This window comes from Anarhichas minor, unplaced genomic scaffold (assembly GCF_050575085.1).
Source record: "Anarhichas minor isolate MPS153535 unplaced genomic scaffold, ASM5057508v1 ptg000011l, whole genome shotgun sequence".
Taxonomy (NCBI): domain Eukaryota; kingdom Metazoa; phylum Chordata; class Actinopteri; order Perciformes; family Anarhichadidae; genus Anarhichas; species Anarhichas minor.
In genome coordinates this window covers 4,258,752-4,275,312 of record NW_027466457.1, presented here as the reverse complement: position 1 = coordinate 4,275,312, position 16,561 = coordinate 4,258,752, and the positions used below count along the sequence as shown (strand labels likewise).

Sequence of the window (16,561 nt, the reverse complement as noted above, 5' to 3'; positions counted from 1 at the left end):
ATTTTATATTTTGATGTTGCAATTTCTCTACTGCTTTACGACACGAGCACAATTGAAATGTCTTCACTCTAGCAATGTGCTCTGAGGAGTCGTGACCACATTACCAAATAGTGCGTCACTAAATGCTGTCCACTACTTTATATGCCTCTTTGGTTTCTTCCAACCCACCCCTTGCCTCGCCATCTCTATGACTATAATGCCCAAGTCTTTCATTGTATATAGAGCATCTTTTTATCTATCCAACCATCTGATCTTCCATCCCTAGTGTCTATACAGTATATCTTTAATTGGCTGCAAAAGTACAACAGACCAATCCACTTTAAAATGCATGAGATCTGTTCTCCAGAACACATGTGACGAGTTCCTCACAAGGGCACATGCATCTGTACTGATTCATCTCGAGGGCAGGTTGAAGCAGCAAGAAGTAGGTGGTCTTGATCTAAACATGTCACTGTGAAAAGTGGATGATAGATACACACATCTAGAATATTTCCCTTTGATGTGATGTGCAGCCTTAAAAATCATGGGGTTTTAAAATCTCAATATACTGACAGCATCATGTAGAGTGACATGTAAGTGCTGAAATATATGCAGAGTAAAGATGCCATACTGTAATACAGTAATTAAGACAATGTTAATGGGAAAAGTCAAGTCATTAAGGCAGTTTGAGTAAATTGCTGAAAGGGCTGTTTTGTAATAGGGGATTGGAAAAATTCTACTACTGGAAGCTCTTCGTCGCACTGCAAAAAAGCCACCCATTCTGCAGCGCTGTTCATTACTGACCTCCGACACCAAACACCCACACACATGCACTCTTTTTACTTTACCTTTACAAAGTATACTATGTACATTTTCTATGCAGCCACCCTGATTGGTTAACCAGGTCAGTTTCAGGGTGATGAGGCCTGGTTGGGTCGGATGTGAAGGAGGAAAAAAATTATGGGAAATCCTATCAATTATGACCTCATTTCAAACTTTAGCCTGCGGCTAATGAGCTCCATACCAGCAAAGTAGGCTAATGCTTGACCTCTGACTAACAGGGCAGCTTGCTGCAGGATGAATAGTGAACATCGTACTGCTAAGGCTGCAAGAGTCTCCCGTAACAGGATTTCCCTCTTTACCCCTGAAAGTCATTATGCAAAAAAAGAAGCACATGTGCCATTCAGATAAAAGAGAGGGCAAATGTTTTGCTACTTTGTAACATCACTTGCTTTGAGCTCATCTTCGCTAATGCACACAAGATAATTTATTTTTTATTACCAGACAGCGACCTGTAAAATACCTTCAACATTCATAATTGAATAATTGGCATACTGCAGTACTACTGATGCTATAAATCATACATTATACCCAAACTCCAATTTTTACATTTATAATATTTTATAAGGAAACCTTTTATACATCTGCATTTATTAAGCAGATATTAAGCATATATAATTAATTAGCAGTTGGCTTTGTCATCAACACGTTTGCTGATTTAGTATCATAGGTTGAGGTGCATTCCTTCTACATTACTTTCACGGGGGAAGGAGTGGATACTATTACAGCAACTAGGTTATATAGTTACCTTACCAATCATCCATAGTGTAAATCTATACAAAATATTTTACACGTAGGCTACACATAAACACCAGTATTTTATAAATACATGCACTGTGAAAGATATTTCACCCGACACCTTCTATAATGACTGGTCTCTCTGGCAGACGTCTCTGTGTTGACAGACATGCAGATTAGTAAGGAAAACAAGAATTTAATATGACTGCATCTGGAGCATGTACTGACAAATTACCACCTTCATTCTCTCTAATAACACAGCTGTCCTGGACTCATCGCTGAGACAAAATAGCTCAAAGAACACGGTGGCTTTCACTGCCCAGTCATGCATTCAGGTTTGTACTCGGTGAGATAGTGTTCAAGGCTGGGTGATTCACACTCTTTTCTACATTTGAGAATTGTACCAGTTCAACTTCTACTGGACTGTGAGACAGGTCAATCACAACAAATCATCTTTTGACAGATGATATATTGTATGAAGTTACCATCTAAATTGTAGCCGGGCAGAAGCTGATCTTGTTGAGTAACACTCATGTACTTTGTCATATAGCAATGTAGCACAGTAGCAGACGGCAGCACCTCACACCAGACTGGTTAGATGAGTGACAATATTTCCCTCTTATCACGGCTTTCATGCATCTCCCTCTCATTCATTCACTCTCATTCTTCTCAATAGAAGTGCGCAGCAGAAAACCCTTATTGGCCATGAGCATACAGAAGATGGCCAAAATGGCCAAACAATGAACTCAAAGTCCTTTCTCTTTCTAAGTGGCCTATTTTGATTCCCAACATTTTGATTCACAAATTAGGCCACATTTTGGCTTCTACTTTCCAAATGTTCAACTTAATGTTGACAAGTCTCTACAAAGGAATTAGACTCTGACAGAAAAAATGTGGCTACAAACTCGAATAGCATTTTGAAACATCCTGGACATACTAATTGTTCTGAAGTGCCGTTGTCCTGCCTGTCTTTAACTAAGTTGAAAGCATCTGAGAAACGCAGTCAAGATAAAAGCAGTAAAGACAGCTGAAATTATTACTGTTACAACTGTACAAGTAGCAGACAACAATGCAGCAATAATGCAAAATGTGCAATTACAGAGACCATTTTACAAATATTTTTGAATTTTTTTTTGTTACTAGAAGGTGCTCTTGAAACACCCACTGTGCTAGGCACTCTAGTCTATTTACTCAAACTATGATGGCAAGGATTTACAATATGATAACATTTTGTTATGGGATGTACAGTATACAGAGTTCACTACAAAGCTAAATCAGCAACCGCCATTAAATTGTTTTCACTAGCATTAGTCTATCAGCAAGAAAAGCACTTCTAAGAACATGTATCACACATAAGAGGTGACAGCAGCTTATTAATGGTCTTACTTGATGGATTTTTATTCATCTGGTTATTATAGGATGCAACATGTTTCAATATTGTTTTCTGCATATGTTGGAAAACTAAAATGTAATTTTCTAAGTAAAGTTGAGCTAAAATTGGAAAATGTTTTTTTGACAATCAGGATGAAAAGAACTGACTAATGCATACATGATCAAAACTGCAGTTACATGACTGGTAGGCAACAGCAGCTCCCCACTATTGCTCTCTCTCTCACACACACACACACACACACACACACACACACACACACACACACACACACAATTTACACTATTAATTATCTCCAGAGTAAATCTCCTGCCCTCCGATGGGGTTTGATGCAAATCCATTAAATTCTCTCTGCTGTCTGTTCCACGTATTACACCCACATGTACACACTCTAACACACACAATCATCTCTATCTACCTCATCTGCATCACTTACAGACATCTCCGGATTTTTCAGATCCGTCATTCTTCACCTGTCCACTAGTGGGCCCCACTGAGTTCCTTCTTCAGATGATCACCTGATTAGTCACCTTCTTCCACACCTGTTCCCCATTACTCCATATACATATGCAGTGCCCAGCCAGTATTCACGCTCAGCCAATTGTCTAGGATGCTCAGTAGCCCTACTGTGCCAGTCTTTGTCCTATTCTGCAGCTCTGGATCTGTGTTTGTGACCACCTGCTGGCCCTTGACCACCATCTGCCAGCTTTGCCTCTTTGGTTCTATTTGCCAGTTTAGACTGCTTTTTTGTTGCTGTGCATGAGCCTGCCTATCCAAAAAGTAAAGACTGATTTTACCGAACCTGCTCTCATACCTAATTGCTAATACGCAGAACAGCAATACACAAATGGCTGTTACACATAGTCTCAACCTGATCTGAGAACAAAATGCACACAGACTATGTCAAAATATTCAATGTATTCAAAGTATGAACTTTGCTTTAGCCTTTTCTTGAATGTCCTGTTAAGTATTATTTTTTCAATGAAACAAAATATATATAAAATATATCACATGTTATGTTCCATTCCATGTTTGTGTACTGCAGGATATTATGTGTTTAGCAAGGAAGAGCATTACAGTGCTACCTGCTGAGTATGTTTACACGATTGTTGAAAGACAGGATCGGGTTGATACACATAACTGGAAATACGTGAAACCTTAATCTTCACCTGTTCATGTTAACGTGCTATGGCAGCACAAAACAGACATTGTCACACATAGGTTGTCCCCCATGCAAAGCTCTTAGTGCCCTGCATGGCCTAGATAGAGATCTCCAATTCCACATGAATGAACCAACAAACACACCTAGTCAAGTTGCCAGTGAAGTCCTCTTTCCACACATTGTATAGAAAAATAGAGCATAAAACCGGAGCCTCCCAGTACTTGCTGTAACTGCTTGGCCTCCATTCTATCCAAGCTTTGGCCAAAGTTCTGTGTACAGCATATGTGTCATTCACTCAGTTTAGAAGGTTGCACAAAGCATAAGCTCTGCAGATGTCAGGCTGACAGAGTGCACAGGTGTTTGGTCTTACCTTGGTATGGAGCTTGGACAGCTGCTTTTCATCCAGGTGAGTCTGGGTGTAGACACGTCTTTTATAGCGGAACTGCAACACAACAACAAACATAAGAGGCTATAGGCAGATTTGACCCTGTCTCTTTGTTTGTGCTTTGACTGCTTAACAAAAACACTACACACAAAATACACAATGATAATTCATTTTTCACACAGTTATAAGCTCTTCAGACCAAACTATGTCAGATAATTTCCATCAAATATATTGGCTTGTCATATGAGAGAGAAAGCTAGAGAGAGATTCGAGAGACTGAAATTCTGACTCATTTAATAACCATGCAATGACATTAGGGGACCAAATATCTCCGTGTATACGGCTGTCATATTTTTCAAATGTTCCTACTTGTCATCTTTTCCGCATATTACATCTTGCTTGAAAAACCATCTATTGCTGATGGAAGCTTGAGTAAAGAATATAAACCACAAAACAATAAAAAATGGTTTCCAATTTCAAATGAACAAATATGCAGCGGGGACACTGCATACAGGTTTGACAAATTAAAAAAAGACAAATGGATTAATTTATCAAAAATAAAAGTGTTTTTCCCCACTTTCAAAACTTAAGATTTGAAATTAGAAAATTGTGGCAGAACCCATTGTAGAGCTGAACATCTCAACATTAATCTTATCAGTTAGCTAAGAGAGCAGTGCTAACTGAGAATGGATCATATGTGTTCTTTCAATACAACAAACAAGCTGCATTTACAAAACCTGATAATTCTTCAGGTTTGTTGCAGAGTGCTTATGATCCTCCTCCTGATAATTGTAAAAATGTGTAACTTTCACTGTCCAGGACTCGGATGTATTTCAATTCTGTATGTGTGTGTGTGTGTGTGCACCTGCATGCAAGGATTAGTGTGTGTGTGTGTGTGTGTGTGTGTGCACCTGCATGCAAGGATTAGTGTGTGTGTGTGTGTGTGTGTGTGTGTGTGTGTGTGCACGTCTGTTTCTCCACCGATGTGTGGCGTTCACCAAAAGGGTAAATCCACAATGGAGCTGAGCGGTGTTGAGCTGCTAATCCAAACCTGTCAATCATCTCTACACACCACAGGCTTCAGGGAATAACTGCTGGTCAATCAATGACCCACACAGTGCTCCGACAGAGTAGCAGCAGACACTAGCACACAAACTGATCGGAGCCCACACCTTCATTCAGCTATAGACTTAAAGTAGAGACGAGACAGATACAACAAGAAACTTCTTGTATACAGTAAGACTGTTGTTTTAGGATATGTCATTGCTGTTCTACTGGCATACGATTATGCCACTTGTAAATGGCATGTCACTCATGTTCCACTTCCTGTTAGTAGACGCCAAAACCATTATTCTGCTGATATTGATCCGAAGGCAGAGAGAAAATTCACAGTCATCATTGTTGATATAGCCCAAAACTAAACCACCAAAGAATAAAGTCATTTAAATAAGGAGACATATTACAAAGCAGTCTGGGACTATCATAAGTAATAATGTAGTTAATAATAATAGCAGTATCTCCCAATGCATCAGAGATTTAAATTAAACTGAGGCTCAAAGTGGAAAGTAAATATGTAATATGCTCCTCATATCTTGACACATCGTAAAACTAGTGAAAACAAAGACGGTCAGTCAGAAAACGACTGTTTGTAAAGCGACACTTCTTTATACGCCTGCATTTCTCTGAGATCAAAAACCATGATGGACAAGCACACAATTATCTCCAAGAGATGACAGCCATTGCAGAAAACACACTGTCATTGAGCATGGTATCATTGCTGCTAGATTTGACTGACACACCATGACAGGAAAAGCATACACTGCATGCACAATGATGCACATACCCGCACCATCATGCGGTGTGAGCATGCAAGTGTGTGCTTGTGATGCATTTTAAGACAGCTTCAAAAAGACTAAAGCCGATACTATACAAAAACAATAACTTATAAGATGGTTGAACTGCAACAGGCATCGCGTGTTTAGTGTATATGAAGAAAACGACCTGAGGCACAACTACAGTGGCCCTCAAAGGTCAATTTTAAATAGCTGCCACATACTGGGGGGCTGCATATACCCTCACTTTGATGTTATATAGTGATCTCACATTATTTAAGGAAGTTCACTACTACATTATTTCTATATCTGTTCAGTCGCCTTCTCTTTTTCCAGGGCTGGATTATTAACTGGACAAGCATTGGAATTATTGTCAATTATTAGTATCATTAGATGCAATAATTGGCAAGTATTAGCAATATGCTCTATGTAGCATACTACTGCTAATAACCTCGTTAGCTAGTGCTAGACTCTGGTGCTCAGTGTTTGCTAATGTTAGTCTCATGGTGTGCGTGGAACTCATGAAATACTCCACCTATATCGTGCAGGGCTCTTTATTAATACTATTAATCCAAAACACACCAAACACTTAAACGGTTCGGTCGCTGCACTGTGCCCTTGTAGTTGGGTGATACCTTTTACATTCCATCAACATAGCTATCTCAACGAATGAAAAAGGGAATCGATTCAAAACTATAAAAGTTAAAAATACAATTCTTATGTGAATTGACTCCCCCCCATCCCATTATTTGGAGGTACATACAGAAAGATTATGTATGGTGTGGTGGCATGTACTGTACCACTTATTTTTCTATCTCTTGCTCTCTCCTGCCAACACTCCTTAAAGCCTCATACATACACATGATCCATACCTACCTCCAGGTAAGGTACGGGAGCGATGGATGGGAAGGGGTATTCCCTTAGCTGTCTCTCCTCATCCAGAAACTTGCCAGCCTTGCCGTTGTAAGCCGGCTGGAATAGGCCATAGTTGAGTACATCCTTCAGGCTCTGGTTGAGAGTACACAGGATTCGTTGCTTGGACAGCCAGATCGGAGCGTCCACATTGAATTTCATACATTTCTGCAGAGACAAGAGCAAAAGAGGGTAGAGGGTTAAGCACGGCATTTTTTTCTAAATATCACATATTGCACTTGAGTTAAGCTAAACCAAGAGATTGAAGAGTGATATTTTACTGAATTAACTTAAATATAACATTAAGGTGTTGAAAAATGTGCTAGAATATTAAATAGAAATTATTTCATTACAGAGAAATGTATTGAACTTCCAATGTCATGCCCGGGGGGAGAAGCTAGGTCCTTTATTATAATAAGCAATTCACATAAGTATGGTAGCATTTCACCATTATCCATTATTTTTCACAAAAGGTCATCCTGAAAGCCAGTGGTAGTTACCATACTAAAGTAAACAAAACATTAATACAGAGCAAAAGCTCTTACAGAAACACTCATCTGGCACCCATTTTTCAGCAGCATAAATCTGATTCTACATGTGAGAAAAATGAAGCTGTGAAATATAACTGCTCCACAAAAAGCTGTAGCAGTTCTATCTTCAGTCATAAATGAAACAGTTCACAGTTACTCTATGTGTGCCTTTGGGGGAAGATAACCAAATCAATTTGGTTAACTTCTGCGCTCTAATAAACAAATGTATAAAGAAATACATTATACAGATATTAAGAAATGAGATAAAGTTTGGTTAACTGTTAACTGAACCGCACATACTTTTGATAACTACGCTGTTTCTCACTCTGTCCGGAGTGTTAAGGATTATGATTATTGTGGCAAAGCAGAGCACTTCCCTTTATCTACCACGTTGTGGAGCCGGAGAGAGAGAGAGAGAGAGAGAGAGAGAGAGAGAGAGAGAGAGAGAGAGAGAGAGAGAGAGAGAAAGAGAGGGAGTGTGCAAAACCCACAAGTAATAAATCAATCACCGCTGCCTGCAATATTGATTCGGCACCTCAACTCTATCCTGTTCAGCATCACTGTGTTTGTGACACTCACACACAACTGTTGAGAAAACCACAAGTTATCACAGCAATACAGCACAACTAACAACCACGTGCAGATGTCCAGGTGCAGATGCACACACTCAGCTCTCACTGAAACGTTAGTGCAGCCATTACAAAATCTATAAGCCTGGTAAAAAAAAAAAGGAAAAGCATTACTGTTGGTGCAAAGACATAAGAGCATGTAGAATACATTACTAAGAGATATAATTCTAACCTTTGATATATTCATAAGAAAAACACGACTGAACAAATGTCATTGTACAGTGTGTTTTAGTTTTAAACCTTTTAATAACACCTACACACTAAGGCAGACATAATGTTACGGCGAGGGGGCAAAAGGAGTGGCAATATTGTGGGACATCCAGTCTTTTGGTACATTCTGCATAGTAATCAGCCTGTAGACGTCATTGGGTTTGAATGAGTATCAACGTAACATCTGCATAGATTTCATGCATAGAAAATGAAATGTTGCGGTGATGAAAATATGTTCCCAAAGTAGCATATACAGAGAGAAAACAGAAAGGTCCCACTAATGATTCGCATTTGATGACGTTAAATCATCCACAAAACAAAAAATGTTTTGTTGGTCAGGAAGAGGAGAACCAGTCGAGGACATGTCTAGAAATGTCTTCCGTCTTATCCTGTAGGCCACAGGACTGCGTGCTTGGTAATGTCGAACAATGCACTGAACTGAACCAAAAGCAGTGGAGGATACAGTATGCACCCGAGTCAGAAGTGTTGTTTGTGGAAGTGGTTCTGAAACTTCTTTCTTGAGAATATTTTTTACATGTTTTTTTTATTTATATTTTTGAACATGAGATATAGGATTAGGGTCATTGTAAATTCTGCCTCAAAGCTCCCAACTGTTGACTACAAGAATAGCATGTTGTATTCAGTTAATTTACATTTAAAAAATGGTTGTGGTAGGAAGAAGCTCAATATTACAACCCTTTCAGCCACATATGTTTCCTCCAACCATTTTGACAAGTCAAGATGAGATCAATCTACTGTGTGTGCTCAAACCTGTGTTCTGAACATGAGGAGTCACACTTTTGGACATCAGTATCATTAGGCTTCTGAGGGTACTCGCCCTTTTTTCAAATAGTCAGTTTTGTAGTTGTGCCTGTGTTGTTTTACTATAAAAGCCAGCTGTTTGTATTTCAACACAAAAATTTTAGTTACCTCCTCAGAATAATGTTTACAATGATGGTGGACATTTTTACACATCTGAGTAGTGGCATCGATCCACTTAAACAGTGTTCAGAATAATGCACAAAAATACATAGGGGTAAATCTGTGTTTTCACAGAAAGATGCCATAGGCAGCAACATATCCATACATACCCGCTGCCAACTTTTGTAAAGTACTTTTCCTACTTCTACTTGAACACCTGGGGAACAAAGGGGATAGGAAGATATTTCCCAAAACTCCCAAAACTAACATCAAATAAAGCTTTGAAAAGCTGCATCTTCACATGAGATAGGTTGTCTTTTTTATTACACTGAGAGACGATGGAGGGATTAAAGGTTTAAGATTAGGAAGTCCACTTGGGACAATCTAGTCGAAACAAGGAGATCTTACAATCTACTCGCAGCCACACAGCAATAAATGAACATAGACACACAAACGAATACACATATCTCTAACTTCTATTGTCTATTCAATACTGAATATCTGGTTCAGATGTGTTTTTTAACAACAAGGCTTTCATCCTTAACCAGAACTAATTTCTCACTGTATTCAGAGCAAGAAAATTACGAGAGGTCCACGATTACCTTCACCTCCAACACAAAAGCCAAGGCAATACCCATAAGCTCTTTTTTGTAGGGGTCGGGGTTTGTGGACAGGGGTAGATACAGTATAAAGTCACTGGTATACGTAGAAGTGGTACATCCTCTGAAAGCTGGGAACCTGAAGAGGTATTTCAGATATCACATTCACAAGAATGGAACAGACGGACTTACAGGCAGACTGACAACCCGAAAACATAATGCATCTGGCCACGGCGGTCGCCGGCGTAAAATAATTTATTAATCAATTAATTCAAATAAATTGTGAAAGTGAATTCGGGCTTAGAACATTTCTGATGGCCATTCCCATGCTCACTTATGTCTCATAGGTTTTTGCAGCATGTTTTGTGTTGATACCGTATAAATAAAAACGTCCATAAACACTGAATAAATCAAATGCACATGGGTGCAGTTAGGGAGATGGTTAATGGAGTTTTGCTCACTACTGTATCGTAATCTATACTAATTTAAAAGATTTAAGGACATCAGTCTTTTCTAACTGCAAAATGACTGTAAAAGTTCATAAAGAGAAGAAATCTGGTCGATGAAGTGAATAGTAACTCCAACGATTCAATGATTGTAACTGAAGGTAGATGTTATTTGGCGTCCACCTGTCAACAGGGCTTCTGGAATTGGAACTTGGATTACACATTGTGTTCATAATCCAATTAATCGAAAATGAAGACTGCAGTTTTTAAGGTTCAATAGTGATCGTTATTGTAAAGGGGTTAGTTTATAAAGAGAAGATCTGTGATCAACTGACCTGGTAATTGATGTGTTTTTCTGATAACATTATAGAAAGGTTTAAATCTCCCTCCTTCCCGTCTTTGCTCTGCTTGTCTTTGTGAGTGCATGGAGCACAGCAGCAAAATTACAGAAAATGGAGAACACAGATGCTCACTTTCAAATAAATGGACAGGTATTTTACAGTTTTGCAGTGGTTCCTTGGTGCCATTGAAAGCAAGGGTCTTCCCTCTAAGTGTCCCAGAGCGGCATGATGGGCTATGATTGAATCGCCTGAGTGGTGCCTTTGAACTGCAATGCAGAGCCGACCAGACTGGATATAACATTTAAAGCGTGAGCGAAAAAGAAAGAGCATGAATGCTGTAGAATGAAGATAAACAAATAAAGTAACTCAATCAGAGAGAGAGAGAGAGAGAGAGAGAGAGAGAGAGAGAGAGAGAGAGAGAGAGAAAGAGCAAGATAGTGAAAAATGGCTTTAATGTATTGTCATTGAAATTTCAATCCACAAAATATATTGCCACTCTTCTAGTTCTTAGAAACTTTGTGGACTTTGATATTAAAATACTTCTCTCAGAGTATACTGATCTATTTCTAATAGAGTATTTCCACACTACCTACATGAGATATGGAAAAGCCATGCAATGTCAAATGAGATTATGGCAAGAATAATCACATATATTGATATTTCAGGATGAGGATGTCATTCTTATAGTTATGTTGTCTTATTGAGTTAAGACATTATTGACTTATGGTAAATACAAGGGAGGTAAAGCAACTCATTGATCAGAGACTTACTTCAACTGATAACTAAAACTGTTGTTAAATGCTGTTGTATCACATCATGTTGTATTAAAAAATGCATGTAAATTATAAATTATATTATACTACTGCCACACAAACCTGTGGAAAGAGCAATATAGACCATGCAGCTCTTTGACTTATCAAAGCAGGAAAAATGTAAATAATAACCTTAATGATGGCTCCCCTTAAGTCATGTCAGCGGGTGAGCATGCAGAACTGGAACCGGCCCACTTAGCCAACATTAACATAATGAATGCAAATAATTCCACCTGTGCTTTTTCTGCTTTGACAAGTCTAAATGTCTGCCATGAATTACCTGAATAAATGTAAATATTTCTTCACCAGCAGAGTATAAATAAATCAATTAAACATGTATTGTCAACACCAGCCTCAACAGCCTCAATTAGCTTAACTATATCATGGCATAGGCTACCGGTAGCAGAGTTAAAACATGCTGTCAAATGTGACAGGATTTCTTGGTGACAGATGCAGTGGAAGCAGCTTGCTGCCCGGAAACACATTAATATTAATATTAAGGAAAATATTCTGAAGATAACTCAATAATGACAATAATTTTTTGTTGCAGCACTAAATTATATATACTCGACCATATACACTTTAATGCTTTGCTATGGTTAAATGTCCTTTTTACATTTTTGAAGTTTAGCCATTTTAATGTAGAAATGTATGATAAGAACAAGCTTGAATTCTGCAGTCCATTGAGGCATCAAAGTCATACAGTCTGGCAGCTCCTATTACACTGCTGTGACACTAAAATGATCTTCGAAGCGGATAAAAAAATAAAAGCTAAGGAGAACTAAAAGGGACTTTTTACTTCAAGATAAGAGTATATTAGAGTAAAAGAATAAGATACTGCAGCAGACTTATGTTGGATAGAGAGGTGCTTCACTACACTGCAGAAACGTGGCTGGCCACGACATTTGAGCTGCAATTTTGCGAAAGAAATGCTGAATAATGTTTTTCTGCCAAACTGTGTTGGTTGTGTTCCTGTATGTTTACAAGTGCAACCAGTGTGGCCTTGTGTGTTTATCAACGCCTCGCCATGTCAAACTCAATCACACACTGGTTGAGATCAGACACCCAGGGGTAGAACATTCTTCTCTTCAGTGTCCCTCTCGTCTTCACATTCTTTAATCGAGGGCCAAGCCTTGATCTTTTGTCTGCTTAAATTAGAGACATAAGTGAAGGATGATTGGACAGGAGAGTATAAGGGCTTGAGGGAGATAAGGGGAAAACTGTAGATCACACTTCTGACAACGAACAAAGAAAGCACGAAGGAAGATGAAGAGGGCTGCACCTTTTCAACTAATCACCATATTAAATGGCGTAAAAAGCAAAACTGATCATTTGGCATTTGGAAAGTAAAGCTAATTAGGTTTTGCTGGGACTTCACCGTGTGGTTGAAACAAAGAGAGAGGCCAGCATGTCATTTTGAAAGCCTAAATTGTGAAATCGCGCCAAGCTCCCATCAGTCGTCAAAATCTCACCTGAGTGTGAGATTTGGTTCAAACCACAACACTGGTGCCTCATTGGACGAGAGCCACGGGAACCCCAGGGAATCCCTGTGACACGGCCATGACGTCACCAAGGCTATATAAACTGGCGCACGCCTTCATTATTATTGGACTATTATTGGACTATTATTGGATCCTGAAGGAGAAATGGATAAATTGCCCCGTGCTCCGCCACTTTAACCTCTAGAAGGAAAATCATGGAAGCGAGAATCAGCGCGCCGGTTAACTAAGAAGTCCGAAGGAACACTACCAAGCGATCTAAAGTAAGAGGCTTTTGTCTGGGCAGAGATATGTCATAGTGTGTTTCTAACCTTGTTTTGTTTTGTTTTAAGTTTAACTGTACCGTTATCTTGTATTGTGTATTTTATGGACCAGGGAGTCTCCTTCAGTGCTGTGTAACATAAGTGCTGTGTTTGTTGCTGTGGTAATAGTGCTGTTCAACACTGCTGAGCTTTGTTGTGATAGTCAGTGCTCAGATTCAACCCTTCACTGTTCACTCTGAGTGAGGAATAGTACTTTGACTATTGACCAATTTTGAGACTTTATATACAGTTTCGTTATTGGTCCCTGATCCCAGGGTGGTGCCCCGTTATTATTAATATATGTTAATAATCCTATTGATATTAACAATTGTATTCATATCAATGATTTAATTGTCATTCTTGCTAATGACCAACCTGCTTCTGCCAGATCCTAACAGTTTGAAGTTGTTAATTTCTCTGTAGGCCTCTAAGAACCACAAACACATTCATTCTTATAATTCTACAATCCGTGGACAGAAGAGCACAATCAAGGCTCAACTCCATGCTCCTCTACCTCCAAACTGACTTTGCAGGTGTGTCTCTAAAAACAAGATGGGAGGAACTAAGTATTTGTTCTTGACTAGTTGCATCATCTAATTATAGTTGCATCATCTAATTAAGTCTGGCTCAAAGTTCTGAATTAATGAACACAAGTAGTATGCTATATTCTGTTTTTTAATGCCACAGAAATGACGCAAAATGCATTACACTAGAATTTTCAACAGCTTATTAAGCTATGGGTGGAGTGATTTAGTTTGAGTGGGAAATAAAAAAATACAAACCAGTGTGAACACAAGTTCAAGTAAGTGCAAACAGGTCGACTAAGTGAAAACGAACACGCATTACAACATTCCCCATCTAAATTTAAATCAAGGCCCAAAAGTGCTTTACTATCTGTATTGTTTGTGTGCGTTTGTTAGTGATTATGCAACCAAGGATGATGCATGGAGCAAGACATGACTTGGTATCTCTAAAGGCGCAGATGGCATCCAGCCACAATAGAAAGAGACAGGGCATTGTTGTTGCCTTTTAGCAAGAAGTGATACATCTACAGAGAAGAGAAAGGAGATTGAAGAGAAGTAGTGAAGTGAAGCGAAAGAAGAAGAGAGGAGTGTTGAGATGATGAAGTGTAATGACTCTCACCCAGCCCTGTTGCCATCTCCCAAGACCTCTGGCTGTCGCTGCGCAGATGACATATGCACTAATTAACAGTGCTGACTCTCCTACTGGATGTGGGAAGAGCTAAGAGTCCTCCTAACCAATGCCCTTAAGGGACAATACAGATCACTAGCAAAGCTAACTTGTGATTGTTCCCTTGGAAACCAGATCATATATTCAATTGAATTCAAATATATTTGTATAGCACCATATCATACAAAACGTGGATGAATTCAACAATAGCGTTCTTCGACTGTAGGGTATGTATGCATGCTCATTGTGCTTGCAATCAACTATGAACAAATGTTTACAAGGTTAATTTGACAGACAGACCACATGAACTGCCTCTGTATCCTCCTGTTATCCTCCCCTGGCTCTCTGCTTTGAGTTTCCTTCTGTTTGGCCAGAGTCCAAGAGATAGTAGGTGCACATGTTTCTCTGTCTCAATCTGAGGATCCAGTGGGAGTAAACTCAGCAACAGGGATACAAACTAATAGTGTATTATCTTTCAGACCTCCATATTTCACAGTGCAGTTAAGGCTGCAATTTATAATAGATGAGCAGCAAGAGGTAGCACATGTTATTGCCTGACATGTAAATGACTCACTCGTTGTCTCTTTATACCCCTTCCTGGGTCTGTTCAACCCTGCTTCTCTGTCTACAATATCTTTACATGCAAATGCTACGAACAAATATGTTAGATAAACAGGCATCCAAATGTAACCCTCTGTATCCACAACCTTAGTCTCTACCTACACTATCTGTTCTTTGAAAACAGCTTAACAAAAGTCTATCAATCCAATAGTGTGTTTTCAAGTGAGAATCAGTGATGATTGTCAACCGGCCTATTCTGGACTTAAAAAACATCGCAACATCAGCTTTCAATAATGTACACGTTCAAGCAGATATCAATTAGACAACATTTCAAAAATATTAAAGCCAGGAAGAAAACATCTTGACCTTTTACATTCTTGTCAGAAGAGCACCAGAGTGTAGCAGAAGACAAACACCATGTGATATTAAACAGGACATCAGCGGCATCAGGCCACACATTACATTCACTGTAATGCAGGGCACGTGGGAAGCAATTTCACATCAGAAAGATGTGTTACAACAACGCACACACAATAAAGCATTGAGAAGCATATTCATCGACCACAGCAGTAACCTATGATAAATTAGATTTCTGATATTCTATGCTGTGACTTAAATTTTTAATGAATACATTTCTTTGATAGTATGAGTGTTGGTCAGTAGTTTGTCTCAGTCTTTTATTAAGCGCTGAACAGGCAAGAGCTTCTTTCTCTTAAACGCATCTTTGGTAGTTTGCCCATTTGTCGTTACATTTTAAGTTTAGTTGAGTAAAACTGGTTCTGTAACAAGAACAACTTAAAGGCCCCACTGCATAGTCTTTAATGCATTAATGGTGACTCAAAATCAATCAATCCAAACCTAATATCAAAGAACATTTAATTCAGCATATTGAAACCATTTTCAAATAAAATGCCATGGGCGGTAAGTATCCTTCTTGCATCAGTTGCATGAAATCTCTTCAGCCACCTAGGTGCTAACAAACAGCGGCTATCTTTCTCTCATCCTGCCGTCACTGCATGCCCCAAGTCAACCATGAAACATTGCCGTTAAAAGTGAGCACGTCATGAGGACACATCTGGCTACGGACAAACAAATATATACACAGCATGTCTCCATTTGCGTCCATCCCAGCCAGCGCAATTGTTGTAAACACGCAATTGTTGTAAAATGAGACCGTCTGACCCCTTTAGGTAATCACATACTACAGCTGAGCTCACTCTGAACAGCACACATCTGTGTGATATGGGGTATTATCAGTACGGTGAACAAGCCTCTCTCTTTA

At 39.0% G+C, this 16,561-nt stretch overlaps 1 protein-coding gene across 1 annotated transcript in view; it reads right to left on the bottom strand.

Annotated features, from left to right (window-relative positions):
• Positions 1 to 16,561, bottom strand: part of shank3a (SH3 and multiple ankyrin repeat domains 3a) — a 122,097-nt gene that overhangs the window by 92,757 nt on the left and 12,779 nt on the right. Inside the window, exons 2-3 of the mRNA XM_076089871.1 lie at positions 7,203 to 7,406; positions 4,480 to 4,551 (exon numbers count right to left, since the gene is read on the bottom strand). Of these exons, the coding sequence (XP_075945986.1) occupies positions 4,480 to 4,551; positions 7,203 to 7,406 (276 nt within the window). The remainder of the gene's footprint in view (positions 1 to 4,479; positions 4,552 to 7,202; positions 7,407 to 16,561) is intronic.